The following is an 18,390-nucleotide window of genomic DNA, read 5'->3' on the forward strand; positions in this document are numbered from 1 at the left end:
GAAACTGAGTCATTTCTTGTGCAGAGCTCTCCACGTTCTGATATTGGCTAACAGCATCCTCATGGCATTGGTGAGTTCTTGCCAATAACATTCAGACTGATGGGTAAACCTGGGACTTGATCAGACTCAGGGTGATTATTTCCTTGGCCATCAGTTACTGCCATTACACTGATCTGGAGGCGCTGAAACTGTAGATGTTTGCTTTCTACTGGTGTGATCAGTGGGTTCAGGTATCAGACCTGATTTTATTTTTTTATTTTTTATTTTTTTCTGATTTTAAAAGCTATAAGTTTTTGGTATGCAAATCAAGCTGAGTTTGGTAATCCTGTGCTTTCACAGCCAGGCTCCCCTCAGCCTCAGATTCTCTCCTTGGCTTTCTGAGTGCTCAAGTTTCTACCATCCAAAGGAATTGCCTCTCAGGACACAATCTGCCTGACCCCTACTTCTCTGGTTCCTCTGCTCTGGGCCATCTTCAAGGACGACTTTCTGCAGTCAGGGTCCTTGGGAAGTAGTCATCACATGCTGGCTATGTGGTGGCTGTGTTCTCTTGTCATACCCCACCAACCCACCCATAGATGATGTTTTTGGTTAAATAGGTTTAACATTTACTGAAAAGAGCCTAAGCCACAATGAAGTGTGGAAACACACTTCCTCACACACACACTCAAACATACATGTATATATACACCTACACACAAGTACAAGGCTTGAAAGAAAACATAGAAAATGCAAAACAATAAGAGGTTAGGAATGCATTTATAGACCACCAGTTTCCAGAGATGATTTTCAACTACTCAACATTCCCTATTGAAGGAAGAACTTTCCAAAGAAAAGGAGATCAGCAGTGAAAAGCAGAGTTCAAATTTCTACTGCTCAGCAGTGAATGTTTCCCTTTGAAGATACCTTAACATTGCTTAAATAACCGATTGCTTTAAGAGTCAACAGATGAGCCAAGCTGTCGAAGGATAAAAAGATGAGGAACATTTCAACAAATAACCTTAAACACCGGGCAACTTGGCTTTTCTGGGATGTAGTACGTGCATCAGCACCTCCACTCATGTGGGGCCAGCACTGCACCAGAAGCATCCTGGTTCTGCCACTTAGCAAGCTCAGCATTTTAAAGCTTTGGTTTGCTCAACTTTAACGTAAATGATGCTGTCTACACCAAGTTAAACTAAATATATAAGATACTATTCGGCACAAGGCAATAAATGTTCCCAGGATCATTAAGGAATGGGGTCGCTTCAAAAGGGTCGAATAATGTGAAATATATGTGGAAGAAAACTGGGGCATTTGACTTCCAAAAGGAAAGTAAGAATTTCCTAGACCTATTTCACAAGGGAACCTTTCCTGGGAAAGGGAAAACAATGCATGGATCCTATATTCTATATGCACTGATAGCAATCTCCGTCTACACGCTGGCATGATTCAGAAATGTACAGTTCTGTAGTTCTAAATAGCTCACTTGATGCCTAGTTTGATTCTCTGTTCTGAGACTGGTAGTGATTTAGGTTTTCTTAATTGTCCCCATGAGTGTGTCTATGTTCCGGAGTCTTCTGGTGCAGGACAAGTTGTAAAATGGTGAAGTGCCACTTATCTAATTGCTCTGTGTCATTGATGTATATAAATAGGTGCTGAGGTGTCCAAACTGCTCTCTGGTCCTGGGAAAATGGCCTGTGCTCCTATTGCTGAGGCATGTCTTTCACACCCAGTGGCTTTTTATTTCTTCCATACTATTCTGGGACTGATGGAGATACATGTTCCATGTTGAGGTATTAGAAACTCTGCATGGACATAGAGGGCCCCATAGTTCTTAGACATGTCAGCTCACTATTCTGTGAGGATTTTCTGCTTCCATTTGGTTTCCATGCAGGAAATGGTGCAGATATCCCATGTACCTACCAAAGGTTTTAGGCTTTTTTCCCGTGAGATTGCCACCCAAATCTTCTACTCTATGCCATGAATCATTTCTGTTTCCTAGAAAGCTAACACTGTAAAACTCATAAGCAACATGAAGATCCCTTTTCCTCATATTCTCCTCTTGCTTCTATGCCGGGAGGAGGTGATTTAATTGTCTCTTAAGGCAGCTTAAGGTAGGAAGCAGGATGAGGGAAGGAATATCTCAGGTAAAAAAAAAAGTATTTCAAAGATTCTTACTACCCTACTTGGAATACCCTTTTGGAAATGCTGGTGTACAGAACTGAGGATGAAATCCCAGTGAAGGAAAGGATATGTGTTGTAGTGGTGCTGATGTGAATTTTATGATGTGTGGTCTCAAGAAATAATGCCTCCTTCTCTAGAAAACCACATCCTTTGGCGTGGTCCTTTGCACAGTCCTCTCCCACATTAACTCTTGAAAAGTCTCTCTTGCCTCTGGGAACTCTTCCTCCACCATATGAAAGGAGGAGAAGCTACCTTATGGAAGACATGGGGACCAATTGAGAGCCAGCGCCAATACACAGACACCTAGGTTAGCTCGATAGGAGCTGCAGGCTACCTGCAAGTGCACAGGTGACCTCAGCTGAAACCAGAACTGATCAAATGAACTTCCACTGAAGTGTTATGTGAATCATAAACAAAGAAATGGTTGTCTAACCTACTGAGTTATGGAATTATTTTTATTATCCATATAAAAGTATACAACACAACACAGTACACTACAATTCAAAAAGTAGGTCATAGGATATGGTAGGCATTGAAGATAGAGGAGATAAATTGTGGGAAGATTTCTCCAATATCAATATATGGGACCAAGGAAAAAACTTTAAATGGAAATAGCTGGGTCTTGGAAGGGGTTCATTTCTCATTCATTGGAAAAACAGATAAAGAGGAAGTGTCAAGGGTCATTATGGAGTCCAGTCTTCAGTGCCTTACTAAACTGTAGACATGTAGGTGGATGGACCACATGGGGACTTGGTAGCATTCTGCAGTTGTGCTCTTCTGGAAATCACTATCACTCTCACTGGCTTGGATTCAACAGTTTGATATTCTGTCACTGACGACATGAAAAACAAACACTTGTCTTGCACCAGCATATTATCAGACATGGTACTAGACTCATCTTAACTCCTGATGACACGGATTATCCAAAAGCTTCCCTAAACACAATGAGGTTTATGTCGTAAAACGAAGACATGTCAAAAGTATGGAGGGATTGATGATATGTGTCTCCAGGTTCTGAATCTAAACTCCATTTTACAAAAAATGGGGTGTTACCAGTGAGCTGTGATTTGCTAGGCGCCAATACTACTCGCACTAGTCTCAGGGGAACTTCTCCTAGTTCTATGAATTACGTTTTAGAAATGTGTTTTACACCCTTTGTGTTATTCAATCTTGACAAGATTTCTAAGATTTAGACATTATTTTTATCCACATTTTAGGCATGAATAAAGTGATACAGAGCTAGAGTAATTGGCCAAAGGTCCTATAGCTGATAAATGGGGGCACTGGAGTTTGTACTATGGAGAGGTTGTGTGACATCAAGTCAAGTCCTTTTCTCTCAATGATGCTGGTTCTTTTCAACTTATTTTAAAGAGCACTGGAATCCTGTGGTGCCTCAAGAGCCACTGATCATAAAGAGGATGGAGCAGGAATAAAAGTCCCATGCTATGGTTTCAACCAGAGCACATTTATATATTATTAGTAGAAATAAATAATTATGCATTATATGCTTACCTACATATATAATACAATATAGATGTGGGATCCATTTAAAATTGTGTTTAAAAAAATCCCCAAACACTGTATCATACCATGCTATCTCCTAATACTGCCAAAAACGTCTTGAAGTTTCTAAGCTTTCGTGGGTCTCCAACAGTGTGAAACCTCCCTTGACCTGCTAGCCAGCCTTTAGAAGAAGGAGCAGCTGGGAATCATTACCCTGGGGATGCTCTGGGCTCCAGAACAGGGCTAAGTATCTGCCATCACCCCTGGCAACCTTGCTGTCTGTGTCTCCCTAAAGCCTATTAAATTATCCACAGTACCTGCAGCCTTCCAATTGTAATGACAACTCTTTGAATTATCTCCCATGAGAGAACTGATGTCTTCGCCAAATATCTTCAGGCAATTTTCATACAAAAATTGTATAAGAGAAGCCTGTAATGCAAAAAGAACACAATGGGGTGCTCTTTTTCATATGGAAGAGTTATAAGTCACATTTTGTTTATAAACCTTGGATCTAACCAAAACTGTGAAAGACTTCTATGAAAAATTCAGAGTTGATAAAAATATATAGAAACCCAATTTCTCTAATAAAATAACATAGAGTGATACTATCCATTGTACTTTGAATACAGATTTTAAAATACTACTAGTCAGTGGGCTAAAGTCCTAATTTGTGGCATAATTTAATAGCTAATATTGTGATACCAAAGGTTACACCTTAAAACTAGGATAGCTTTCAAAGTAATCTACCTTCTGAAAGTTTACTTATTTTGTAAATATTTGCTTCCAGAAAATATTGGGATGTAACTTAGTATAATATATGATTAAAATGTATAAAGCAGAGACAAATTCCTATGAAATCCATTTCTTAAATAGGGCAGAATATTTTTTGGAAAGTGCATATTCCTGTGGATTTTTTTTTCTATGTTTTCTTTTGTTTTGTTTTTGAGTAAAACCTCACAGGGCTGGGGAGAAAACATGTCTGTCTCTCTAACTGAATTCCCTTCTCATGTCTCGCTTTGCCTAAAGCTGGCTCGTGGCATGAGCTTGGGGAAAAGCTGTCATCTTATTAGGCATGTGTGGTTTATTTAGGATGTTCTGGAATATCTCTCTAGTTTCTGTCTGATGTAGCGGAGGCAAAACAGTAGCCAAGTATTTTTCTAAATGAGCCACAACTTGCAGAGCAAAGTCAATGTGTTTGGAGCCATGGGTGCTCATAGAGCCTGAGGCACCTAGGATGTGCCAGTAAGGACCACGGAAGCTGGGGGTTGTTATCATTGTGTCATGAAGAAACCATGGCTTTGCCCAAGGTTACAAGCTCCCGCCTCAAGGATAAGGCTGACATCTGACCTTGGCTTGTCAAATTCTGGAGCCCAGGTCTTTTCTACCATATTACATCATTCTTCTCTCTCTTTTGTTTAGTCAGTCTAGTATTGAATCTCCTGGATGGGAAAGAAGCAACTCAACTGCCCTGCGTTTCCCACTTTAACAACACCCCTTCCCAGATTCCACCAGAGAAGGATAACAAACTCTGCAATTCCAAGGAAGCCTATGAAGATGTGCACTTCTCAGAACTGATCCATCCAATTGACTACTACACATTTCAGGTTCAAAGCATGGATTCTAAACCTCAGGGGACACATATGAGAGCTCTCCCTACCTTTTTTATGAAGTTCTCTTCCAATTCCAAGCTGCCACAATTAGGTGGACAAAGAATGCTTGGGGCTATACACACTGATAAATCATAAGCTGATATCTGGTTGGGTGAGGATTCTTGCTCAATGTTGCGTAGCACTCCGAAAAGGTATCGCAAGACAACCACATTCACATTTGGCAGCTGAGCTAGAAGCCTAAAGTCAGAAAGATGTACTTTTGAATAAGGCAAGTCATTGCACTTAGCAGCTGGAAGTATAGAGATGGAGAGCACAGAACATCTTTCTAGATCTAGTACACAGCCTGCTGTAGCAGAGTTCCAGGCATGAACGTATACAAAAATGTTTTACCGAATTCAATTTCTGAGATAACCCACTCTGTTTAAATCATTGACAAACTGAAGGTTATACCACAGACTGTTGATGCTCTGGCATCTCTTTTAGGCCACTGACTTTTGTTTACCAGTTTCATATATACAGAAGTTGTATAATGGCTAAGGAGTCCACCACGTTAATAAGGTCTGGAGAAGAGCAATAATAGCCATAAGGCATGCCTGTATTCTGAAACTGGCCTCCATGTGTGTGAAGAATTGAAACTATTTGGCATTGAATATTGTTTTAGTGGTCAAAGAGGCCAGAAGGAAGCCAATATTTTCCTAATAGTATATTGGCTGTATTTCTGAGCCATGACCAGAGTACAGTACTTATTGCATCATTACCTCTGGGCTGCATTTATTTTCTCCTCCTCGGTCATTTCGTCAAGAACACCAAGCCATTTTTCGTAGAGTTCCGATGAAAGTAAACTTCCTTCAATATTTTCAAGAAAATCCTTATGTGGATAGAAAAATAAATCAATACATGCAAACAGACACACTCACACAGACGCAGACACACACACACACACACAAATATATAGGTATATATGATACAAAATATATATTGGAAATATCACAGAGAAAACACTTAGTTCAAAACTTCAGTTCAGTCCCTAATTTCTTCCTAGATACCCGAACTGTGACCCACACGGAGTTCACCTCATACTCTCCATTGACTTGCACGTGCAAAAGCAGGTTGTGGATTTTCTCCAACAAAAACGAAAGCATCAAAGCAGAGCCTACGCTTCAGTGGAAAGGAAGACAAAGCTCCCTTCTATCATATGGCACTTACTCTCTTGTGTGCTTTTTTGCAAACTACTACAAAAGCTACTCTCATAATTGCTTCATTCTTCCTTTCCTTAACTATACAAAAGTAGATGGTCTAATGGCAAACTCATGATGTTCCTGTGGATGTATTCATTTCTAGTGTAGACCAATTCTCCAGATAGTTTGACATCATACTATTCAGGCCAAGGTTGCAGAGTCTGTTCCTCCACAAAGATTAGTCAACTTTAAGTAGGGAAAGCTTCAGAAATGTCTAAGAACTCTATGCACACGTGGTCACCATCCTCCTAGGCTGTGCCTATAACACGGAAATAGAAAAGACCCTACTAAACCTTGCTAGAAACATCAATTGCAGGTGTGCACCTTCAAGAGGGCAACACTTATCATGCTATTCGAGTACCTAATGTATCATCATTCTTTCTCCTGTGTCTTGATGCCTATATTTACTGGTGTGTTTTACTGTAGCCCGGTGTAGTAGTGGTCAGGGACTTTTGCTATTTATCATATAGTTGGACAGTAATGGGGGACAAGGAAAGACCACTTGTGACAAGGAAGGACCACATATGACCTTGGTTCTAAGAGTGCCATCATTACTGCCTTCACGTAGTTTTGTTCAGAGCTGTTAGCAAGTGCCAAGCTAGATGGATTAAATTCTTTGTTCTAGTTCTCACTTCTTTTTCCATTACCATTTTAGCAATAGAATGGGATATCTGTGATGTAGCTGTATAATTTCCAAATTAATCTAGTTCTTGAGGCATTCTACTGAATTTTCAGAATACCAAAGTACTTTTGTCTCCTGCACCTACTCCAAAAGTTAGATTTATCAAAAGAGGCATGTAGCTAGAGCTGGTTACCGTGTCATTATAACCTTGGATGGTGGCCTAGACATCACAAATATTAACAAAAGGATACCTAAGATCTGGTGAAAGGAGACACAAATGGCGAAATCCTTCCTCCATGACTTATAAAGTAAAAGGCACTAAGAAACAGGAGACAATGATGGCTAAGAATGATTTGGTCGCCTCACTGAGCCTTTTTGTATTCCTCATAAAGTAAACTTTTGCTTACTATTGTGAACTTCTAGATCTATTCTCAAATTTTTCATGTGATTTTTCTTTTGGAAACTGCCTTCATTAGGAGTGTGGTGAGGTAATCATCAGGAACAGGATGTTTTCTTTGGTAAACGTTATGTGTCAATGTATATTTTGAAATTTCTTATTATTATAGTAGTCACATTAGTACTAGTATTTTGCATGGAGTCACCCGGTGGGAGGTGTGTGGTGAAAACAGAAAGTATCTCTAATGAAAGGGGCTTTTTCCTTCTACAGTATCTTCCTTAAATTTTTATTTCATGAAGTGTTTTCCATCTGACCAGTTCTTAATCAGTTATGCCTATGTTGGTTCTTGGGCAATCATAATGAAAGACACCATCACAGCTTGAGTAACTCATATGTGGATAAAGCTAGAACTTTCCCCACCTTTAAAACACATGCTACCAGAAGATCAGATTCACTGTTCAAGTTCACTCTGTGCCTAGAATTTAGTTTCTCTTTTAGGATTCTGCATGATTTTATACTGGCTGATTGTCTGAAGATGCCTTCCATGAGTGGTCCTTTTTGATTGATAAAGGAAAGGATATAATGTAGGAAAAAAAGAAGAGTATATGGCATTTCATATCTCAACCCCAGAGCAAAAGCTTGCTTCCTTTTTGAAAGAGCTAGGCTATTGGATGGTATACAGTTTTAGAGCTGCAGAAGTAAAGTCAATTTAGATTCTTTAGTCAATGTGTCTCTATAGTTTCTACCCAAAATCCACGTTGCAGTCATACACTGAAACTTTTTAATCACTTATTTAAATCAGATTTTTTCATTGAATTTACTTTTAAATCAAGCTTCCGTGATTCAAGGTCTTGTGGAATCCTCACTGGTCTCCTACTTTATCAGTCTTTTTTCTTTATTCCCTTCCATAGACGCACTTCCCCATATCTGGAAATCTTTTCTATACTCATTTCCCATTAGTTGATTCATCTTTAAGTGATTGTATCCTCCAATCCTACTATCTCTATTTCCCTTCCTCTTTAAAAGAAAAGCTCAAATGCTCTCTTATTCTCTGATTACATTCCCTTCATGAGTCTTTCAACCGTCCTTTGCTCTATCTTCATGCCCTCTCCCTGCAGTGTAGAAAGATAATAAGGGCTGGAGTCAGATGGACCAAGGGTTCAGAAACCTACTCTGCTTCTGATCTATTGTGTGACCTGGGGCACATGCGAACTGTACTGAAAACTTTCTAATCCATTTATAATGTGTGGAGGATGACAGTTATAGCTACCCCCTAAAATTGCTGTGATGCAAGGACTGGGGTAGTAGCAAGCATGGAACTAACATGGTTAATTTCTTCACACCTAGGATAACATTCCCAAATCTAGTGCAGGGTTGCAGAGGTCCTGGATACTCCGCAGTTTCCATACCGACAATTCAGTATACCGATTTCAGATAACACAGGCCAAACTCTGTGGCTGTCATTTAACATGCTCTTTTAGAATTAGCAGATTCATATATGCCTCAGGGTGAGTCTTTATGCTTAGGTAAGATGTTTTCAGTTGTTAGATTAAATAGACTCCATTGAAGGAGACCTGAGACTAAGGTGAGTTCAGGAAGACAAGAGCAGAATGTGAAGATGATTCATGCACACAGAGTCCATTTTGACTGATCTGAACAGGCCTACATGGGTCTCTGTGGAAAGAAGTGGAATGGACAAAACGTCGTTCTGTGTATTGGCCTCATGACTCTGTAGGAGGTAAATCAAATGACACTAGCAAAGGTTCTCAGCCAAAGCCAGGTGCTGTCTAATGATTTCTCCATTTGTGGGTAGGTTTGCATGAGGACACTTGGCCTCTCCGAGGTCTCTCTCCTCAGGAAGGCAATAAAAGACCATACTGAGACCTACCAGTATTGGGAAGGGGAAGTTGTCCTTATGAAAGATATCCGTGAGGGAAACTCCAAAGAGCAGTCCTGGTTTTTCAGACAGTGCAGCTCTGCACTGGTTGTTCTGGCAAGTGCCAGCACAGTGGCAAAATGCCAAGTTCGTAAAAGCACGGCTTTCCTTGGTGTTCTGGTCTGAATCTAAGGAAGAAGGGAGATTAGTGTTTTTTTAATTCACTTAGACATATTTTCACCATTGCCATTATACAGCATGTTCATTGTATAGGCTAGAAGAGGGAAACTGAGTCATTTCTTGTGCAGAGCTCTCCACGTTCTGATATTGGCTAACAGCATCCTCATGGCATTGGTGAGTTCTTGCCAATAACATTCAGACTGATGGGTAAACCTGGGACTTGATCAGACTCAAGGTGATTATTTCCTTGGCCATCAGTTACTGCCATTACACTGATGTGGAGGCACTGAAACTGTAGATGTTTGCTTTCTACTGGTGTGATCAGTGGGTTCAGGTATCAGACCTGATTTTATTTTTTTATTTTTTATTTTTTTCTGATTTTAAAAGCTATAAGTTTTTGGTATGCAAATCAAGCTGAGTTTGGTAATCCTGTGCTTTCACAGCCAGGCTCCCCTCAGCCTCAGATTCTCTCCTTGGCTTTCTGAGTGCTCAAGTTTCTACCATCCAAAGGAATTGCCTCTCAGGACACAATCTGCCTGACCCCTACTTCTCTGGTTCCTCTGCTCTGGGCCATCTTCAAGGACGACTTTCTGCAGTCAGGGTCCTTGGGAAGTAGTCATCACATGCTGGCTATGTGGTGGCTGTGTTCTCTTGTCATACCCCACCAACCCACCCATAGATGATGTTTTTGGTTAAATAGGTTTAACATTTACTGCAAAGAGCCTAAGCCACAATGAAGTGTGGAAACACACTTCCTCACACACACACTCAAACATACATGTATATATACACCTACACACAAGTACAAGGCTTGAAAGAAAACATAGAAAATGCAAAACAATAAGAGGTTAGGAATGCATTTATAGACCACCAGTTTCCAGAGATGATTTTCAACTACTCAACATTCCCTATTGAAGGAAGAACTTTCCAAAGAAAAGGAGATCAGCAGTGAAAAGCAGAGTTCAAATTTCTACTGCTCAGCAGTGAATGTTTCCCTTTGAAGATACCTTAACATTGCTTAAATAACCGATTGCTTTAAGAGTCAACAGATGAGCCAAGCTGGGAATCATGGCACTGGGCATGCTCTGGGCTCCAGAACAGGGCTAAGTATCTGCCATGACCCCTGGCAACCTTGCTGCCTGTGTCTCCCTAAAGCCTATTAAATTATCCACAGTACCTGCAGCCTTCTCATTGTAATGACAATTCTTTGAATTCTCTCCCAAGAGAGAAGTGATGTCTTCGCCAAATATCTTCAGACAATTTTCAATCAAAAACTGTATGAGAGAAGCCTGTAATGCAAAAAGAACACAGTGGGGTGCTCTTTTTCATATGGAAGAGTTATAGGTCACATTTTGTTTATAAACCTTGGATCTAACCAAAACTGTGAAAGACTTCTATGAAAAATTCAGAGTTGATAAAAATATATAGAAACCCAAGTTCTCTAATAAGATAACTTAGAGTGATACTTTCCATTGTACTTTGGGTACAGATTTTAAAATACTAGTAGTCAGTGGACTAAACTCCTACTTTGTGGCCTAGTTTAATACCTAACATTGTGATACCAATGGTTTCATCGTTAAAACTAGGACAGCTTTCAAAGTAACCTGCCTTCTTAAACTTTACTTATTGTGTAAAATTTTGCTTCTAGAAAATATTGGGTTGTAACTTAGGATAATATCTCATTAAAATGTGTAAAACATACATGAAATCCTATGAAATCCATTTCTAAAATAGGGAAGAATGTTTTTTGGAAAGTGGATATTCCTGTGGATTTTTCTTTTTTGATGTTTTCTTTTGCTTGGTTTTTGAGTAAAAATCACAGGTCTGGAGAGAAAACATGTCTGTCTGTCTAACCACAGTCCCTACTCATGTCTTGCTTTGCCGAATGCTAGCTCTCAGCATGAGCTTGGGGAAAAGCTGTCATCTTATTAGGTATGTGTGGCTTCATTAGGATGTTTTGGAATATCTCACTAGTTTCTGTCGGATGTAGCAGAGGCAAAACTGTAGCCAAGTATTTTTCTAAAAGAGCCACAACTTGCAGAGCAAGGCCAATGTGTTTGGAGCCATGGGCACTCATAGTGCCCAAGTCACCTAGGATGTGCCAGTAAGAACCACAGGAGCTGGGGTTTGTTACCATGGTGTCATGAGGAAGCCATGGCTTTGCCCAAAGTTCCAATCTCTCTCCTCAAGGATCAGGCTGAGAGTTGAACCTTGGCTTGTCAAACTCCGGAGCCCAGGTCTTTTCTATCATATTATGCCACTCTTCTCTCTCTTTTGTTTAGTCAGTCTAGTATTGAATCTCTTGGATGGGAAAGAAGCAACTCAACTGCTCTGCATTTCGCAATTTAACAACACCCCTTCCCATATTCCACCAGAGTAGGATAAAGAAGTCTGCCATTCCAAGGAAGGCAATGAAGATGTGCACTTTTCAGAACTGTTCCTTCGAATTTACTACTACATATTTCAGACTCAAAGCATGGATTCTAAACCACAGGGGACACATATGAGAGATCTCTCTACCTTCTTAATCAAGTTGTCTTCCAATTCCAAGCTGCAGGAAACGGGTGGACAAAGCAGACTTGGAGCTATACACATTGATAAATCATAAGCTGTCATCTGATTGGATGAGGATTGTTGCTCAATGTTGTAGAGCACGCCGAAAAGGTATCGCAAGAGGACAACATTCGCTTTTGGCAGCTGTGTTAGAAGCCTAAATCAGAAAGATGCACTTTTGAATAAGGCAAGTCATTGCACTTAGCAGCTTGAAGTATAGAGACGGAGAGCAGAGAACATCTCTCTAGATCCAGTATACAACCTGCTGTAGCAGAGTTCCAGGCATTAACGTATAGAAATATGTTTTACCAAATTCAATTTCTGAGCTAACTCTCTCTGGTTAAATGTTTGACAAACTGAAGGTTATACCACAGGCTGTTGATGCTCTGGCATCTCTCTTAGGCCACTGACTTTTGTCTACCAGTTTCATATATAAGAGAAGTTGTACAATGGCTAAGGAGTCTACTTAATAAGGTCAGGAGAAGTACAATAATAGCCATAAGGCATGCCTGTATTCTGAAACTGGCCTCCATGGGTGAGAAGAATTGAAACCATTTGGCATTGTATGTTCTCATTGATTTGGGGAATATAAATAATAGTGAAAGGGAATATAAGGGAAGGTAGAAGAAATGTGTGGGAAATATCAGAAAGGGAGATAGAACATAAAGACTCTTAACTCTGGGAAATGAACTAGGGGTGATGGAAGGGGAGGAGGGTGGGGGGTAGGGGTGAATGGGTGACGGGCACTGAGGGGGGCACTTGATGGGATGAGCACTGGGTGTTATTCTGTATGTTGGCAAATTGAACACAAATAAATAACAATTAAATATATTATTAAAAAAAGAAACCATTTGGCATTGAATGTTATTTTAGTGGTCAAAGTGGCAAGAAGGAAGCCAATATTTTCCTAATAGTATATTGGCTGTATTTCTGAGCCATGACCAGAGTAGAGTAATTATTGCATCATTACCTCCGGGCTGCATTTATTTTTTCCTTCTCAGTGACTTCGTCAAGAACACAAAGCCATTTTTCGTAGAGGTCCGATGAAAGTAAACTTCCTTCGATATTTTCAAGAAAATCCTTATGTGGATAAAAAAACACACACACACACACAAATATACACAGAAACACACACACACACACATATGTATATTTAATACAAAATATATATTGGAAATATCACAGAGAAAACACTTAGGTGAAAACTTCAGTTGATTCCTACTTCCTTCATAGATACCCAAACTGTGACCCACATGGGGCTCAGCTCTGACTCTCCATTGACTTGCACGTGCAAAAGCAGGTGTGTGGCTTTTCTCTGACAAAAATGAAAGCATCAAAGCAGAGCATAGCCTTCAGTGGAAAGGAAGACAAAGCTCCCTTCTATCATAGGGCACTTGCTCTTTTGTGTGCTTTTCTGCAAACTACTACAAAAGCTACTCTCATAATTGCATCATTCTTCCTTTCCTGAACTATACAAAAGTAGAGAATCTAATGGCAAACTCATGATGTATTCATTTCTAGTGTAGGATGTATCCATTTCTAGTGTAGGTCAATTCTCCAGATAGTTTGACATGATACTATTCAGGCCAAGGTTGCAGATTCTGTTCCTCCACAAAGATTAGTCAACTTTAGGTAGGGAAAGCTTCAGAAATGTCTAAGAACTCTATGCACACGTGGTCACCATCTTCCTAGCCTGTGCCTATAACACGGGAATAGAAAAGACCCTACTAAGTCTTGCTAGAAACATCAATTCCATGTGTGCACCTTCAAGAGGGCAACACTTACCATGGTATTCAAGTACCTAATGGATTATCATTCTTTTCCTTGTGTCTTGAAGCCTATATATATATTTGCTGTGTGTTTTACTCTAGCCCAGTGTAGTAGTGGTCAGAGACTATTGGTATCTTTTGTGTAGTTAAACAGTAATGGGGGATAAGGAAAGACCAAATGTGGCAAGGAAGGACCACATATGACCTTGATTCTAAGAGTGTCATCATTACTGCCTTCACATAGTTTTGTTCAGAGCTGTTAGCAAGTGCCAAGCTAGATGGATTAAATTCTTTGTTCTAGTTCTCACTTCTTTCTCCATTCCCATTTTAGCAATAGAATGGGATATCTGTGATGTAGCTGTATAATTTCCAAATTAATCTAGTTCTTGAGTCCTTCTACTGAATTTTCAGAATACAAAAGTACTTTTGTCTCTTGCACCTACTCCAAAAGTTAGATTTATCAAAACAGGCATGTATCTAGAGCTGGTTACCATGTCGTTATAACCTTGGATGGTGGGATAGACATCTCAGACATTAACTAAAGGATGCCTAGGATGTGGTGAAAGGAGACACAAATGGCGAAATCCTTCCTCCATGACTTATAAAGTAAAAGGCACTAAGAAACAGGAGACAATGCGACAATGATAGTTAAGAATGATTGGTTGCCTCACTGAGCCTTTTTTAGATTCCTCATAAAATAAACATTTGCTTACTATTGTGAACTTCCATACCTATCTTCAAATGTTTAATATGATTTTTCTTTTGGAAACTGCCTTCATTAGGAGTGTGGTGAAGAAGTCATCAAAAGCAGGATGTTTGCTTTGGTAAACATTATGTATGTATCAGTGTATATTTTGAAATTTCTTATTATTACTAGTAATCATATTAGTATTAGTATTTTGCATGGAGTCTTCAGGGGCGTGGTGTGTGGTGAAAACAGAAAGTATTTCTAATGTATTGGGCTTTTAACTCCTACAGTAGATTCCTTAAATTTTGAATTCATGAAGTGTTTTCCGAATTGAGAAGTTCTCAATCAGTTCTGCCCATGTCGCTCCTTGGGCAATCATAATGAAAGACACCAATCACAGCTTGACTTACTCATGTGCGGATAAAGTTAGAACTTTCCCCACCTTTAAAACAAATGCTACCACATGAACAGATTTGCTGTAATGCCTCACTCTGTCTCCAGAATTTAGTTTCTTCCTTAGGATTCTGCATGCCTTTATACTACCTGGTTTTCTGAATATGCCTTCCGTGAGTGGTCCTTTCTCATTGATAAAGGACAGCATATCCTGAGAGAAAAAAAGAAGAGTATATGGCATTTCATATCCCAAGCCCAGAGTAAAAGCTTGCTACCTTTTTGAAAGAGCTAGGCGATGTGATGGTATACGGTGTTAGAGCTGGAAGGACTAAAGTCAATTTAGATTCTTTAATCAATGTCTCCCTATAGTTTCTACCCAAAATCCACCTGACAGTCATACGCTGAAACATTGTAATCACTTATTTTAATCAGATTTTTTTCTCATTGAATTTACCCTTTTAAATCGAACTCCCGTGTTTCAAGGCCTTGTGGAATCCTCGCCTGATTCCTTGTGGAATCAGTCTTGATTCCTTATTCCCTTACATAGATGCACTTCCCCAAGTATGGAAATCCTTTTGCCATACTCATTTCCCATTTGTTGTTTCTTCTTTAAGTGATTGTATCCTCCATTGCAACTATCTCTATTTCCCTTCTTCCTTAAAAAAAAAAAAAGCTCAAATGCTCTCTTCTTATTAACTGATTACATTTCCTTCATGAGTCTTTCACTGTCCTTTGCTCTATCTTCATGTCCTCTCCCTGCAGTGTAGAAAGATAATAAGGGCTAGAGTCTGATAGACCAAGGGATTGGAAACGTATTATGCTTCTGATCATTTGTGTGACCTGGGGCAAATGTGAACTGTACTGAAAGCTTTCAAATTCATTTGTAAAGTGTGGAGGATGATAGTTCTAGCTACCCCCTAAAATGGATGTGATGCAAGGACTGGGGTAGTAGCAAGCATGGAACTAACGTGGTCAATTTCTTCACACCTAGGATAACATTCCCAAATCTAGTGCAGGGTTGCAGAGGTCCTGGGTACTCAGGAAATTTCCACACTGACAATTCAGTACACCGATTTGAGATAACAAGGGCAAACTCTGTGGCTGTCATTTAACATCCTCTTTTAGAATTAGCAGATTCTTATATGCCTCAGGATGAGTCTTTATGCTTAGGTAAGATGTTTTCAGTTGTTAGATTAAGTAGACTCCGTTGAAGGAGACCTGAGACTACTGTGAGTTCAGGAAGACAACAGCAGAATGTGAAGATGATTCATGCACACAGAGTCCATTTTGACTGATCTGAACAGGCCTACATGGGTCTCAGTGGAAACAAGTGGAAGGGACAAAACGTTGTTCTGCTGTATTGGCCAAATGACTCTGCAGTAGGTAAATCAAATGACACTAGCAAAGCTTCTCAGCCAAAGCGAAGGACTGTCTAATGATTTATCCATTTGAGGGTTGGTTTGCATGAGAACACTTGGCCCCTCCGAGGTCCTTCTCCTCAGGAAGGTAAAAAAAAAAAAAAAAAAAAAGACCAAACTGAGACCTACCAGTATGGGTAAGGGCAAGATGTCCTTATCAAAGATATCCGTAAGGGAAACTCCAAAGAGCTGTCCTGGTTTTTCAGACAGCACAGCTGTGCACTGGTTGTTCTGGGATGGGCCAATGTGCTGGCAAGGGGCCGACTCTCTGAAAGCAGTGCTTTTCATCGTCTTCTGGTCTGAATCTAAGGAAGAATGGAGATTAGTGTGTTTTAATTCACTTAGCCTTATTTTCACCATTGCCATTATACAGCATGTTCATTGTAGGGGCTAGAAGAGGGAAACTGAGTCATTTATTGTGTAAAACTCTCCATGTTCTAATGTGGCTAAGAGGGTCCTCATGGCATTGATGAGTTCTTGCTCCTATCGTTCAGACTGATGGTTCAACCTTGGGACTTGATCAGATTGAAGGTCAGAATTTCCTGCCATCAGTTACTGTCTTTGCAATGCAACAGGAGACACTGAACATGTAGACGTTTGTTTTCTACTGGAGTGATCAGTGGGTTCAGCTGTCAGATATGATTTTAAAAGCCAGAAGGATTTGTATGCAAATCAGGCTGAGATTAGTAATCCTCTGGTTTCAAATCCAGTCTGAGACCAGAACTGCTCAGATGAGTCTCCACTGAAGTGTTATGTGAATCGTAACCAAAGAAATGGTTGTCTAACCTACTGAGCAATGGAATGATTTTTATTATCCATATAAAAGTATACAACACAACACAGTACAATACAATTCAAAAAGTAGGTCATAGGATATGGTAGGCAGTGAAAAGGGGAGATAATTTGTGGAAGATTCCTCAATATGAATATATGGGACCAAGGAAAAAACTTTAAATGGAAATAGCTGGGTCTTGGAAGGGGTTCATTCCTCATTCATTGGAAAAACAGAAAAAGAAGTGTCAAGGGTCATTATGGAGATTCCAGTCTTCAGTGCCTTACTAAACTGTAGACATGTAGGTGGATGGACCACATGGGGACTTGGTAGCATTCTGCAGTTGTGCTCTTCTGGAAATCACTATCACTCTCACTGGCTTGGATTCAACAGTTTGATTTTCTGTCACTGACGACATGAAAAACAAACACTTGTCTTGCACCAGCATATTCTCAGACATGGTACTAGACTCATCTTAATTCCTGATGACACGGATTATCCAAAAGCTTCCCTCAACACAATGAGGTATATGTCGTAAAACGAAGACATGTCAAAAGTATGGAGGGATTGATGATATGTGTCTCCAGGTTCTGAATCTAAACTCCAATTTACAAAAAATGGGGTGTTGCCAGGGAGCTGTGATTTGCTAGGCTCCAATAATACTTGCACTAGGCTCAGAGGAACTTCTCCTAGTTCTATTAATTGTGTTTTAGAAACGTTTTTACATCCTTTATGTTATTGAATCTTGACAACACTTCTAAGATTTAGGCATTATTTTTATACACATTTTAGGCATGAATAAAGTGATACCGAGCTAGAGTAATTGGTCAAAGGTCATGTAGATGATAAATGGGGGCACTGGAGTTTGTACTCTGGAGAGGTTGTTTGACATCAAGTCCAGTCCTTTTCTCTCAATGATGCTGGTTATTTTCAACTCATTTTAAAGAGCACTGGAATCCTGTGGTGCCTCAAGAGCCATTGATCAAAAAGAGAATGGAGCAGGAATTAAAGCCCCGTGCTATGGTTTCAACCAGAGCACATTTATATATTATAAGTAGAAATAAATAATTATGCATTATATGCTTACCCACATATAAAATATAATATAGATGCGGGATCCATTTAAAATTGTGTTTAAAAATATCCCCAAACACTGTATCATACCATGCTATCTCCTAATACTGCCAAAACGTCTTGAAGTTTCTATG

General features: G+C 39.7%; 1 protein-coding gene across 1 annotated transcript in view; it reads right to left on the reverse strand.

Moving 5' to 3' along the window:
* Positions 1-3,983: 3,983 nt before the first annotated feature.
* LOC140596549 (rho GTPase-activating protein 20-like) overlaps positions 3,984-18,390 on the reverse strand; it is a 52,321-nt gene continuing 37,914 nt past the window's right edge. Inside the window, exons 15-22 of the mRNA XM_072745116.1 lie at positions 16,540-16,715; positions 13,113-15,203; positions 12,110-12,299; positions 10,767-10,878; positions 9,422-9,597; positions 6,035-6,144; positions 5,324-5,513; positions 3,984-4,095 (exon numbers count right to left, since the gene is read on the reverse strand). Coding sequence (XP_072601217.1) covers positions 15,006-15,203; positions 16,540-16,715 — 374 coding nt within the window. The 3' untranslated portion in view covers positions 3,984-4,095; positions 5,324-5,513; positions 6,035-6,144; ... (2 more) ...; positions 12,110-12,299; positions 13,113-15,005. The remainder of the gene's footprint in view (positions 4,096-5,323; positions 5,514-6,034; positions 6,145-9,421; positions 9,598-10,766; positions 10,879-12,109; positions 12,300-13,112; positions 15,204-16,539; positions 16,716-18,390) is intronic.

Source organism: Vulpes vulpes, unplaced genomic scaffold, assembly GCF_048418805.1.
Source record: "Vulpes vulpes isolate BD-2025 unplaced genomic scaffold, VulVul3 Bu000000624, whole genome shotgun sequence".
Classification (NCBI taxonomy): domain Eukaryota; kingdom Metazoa; phylum Chordata; class Mammalia; order Carnivora; family Canidae; genus Vulpes; species Vulpes vulpes.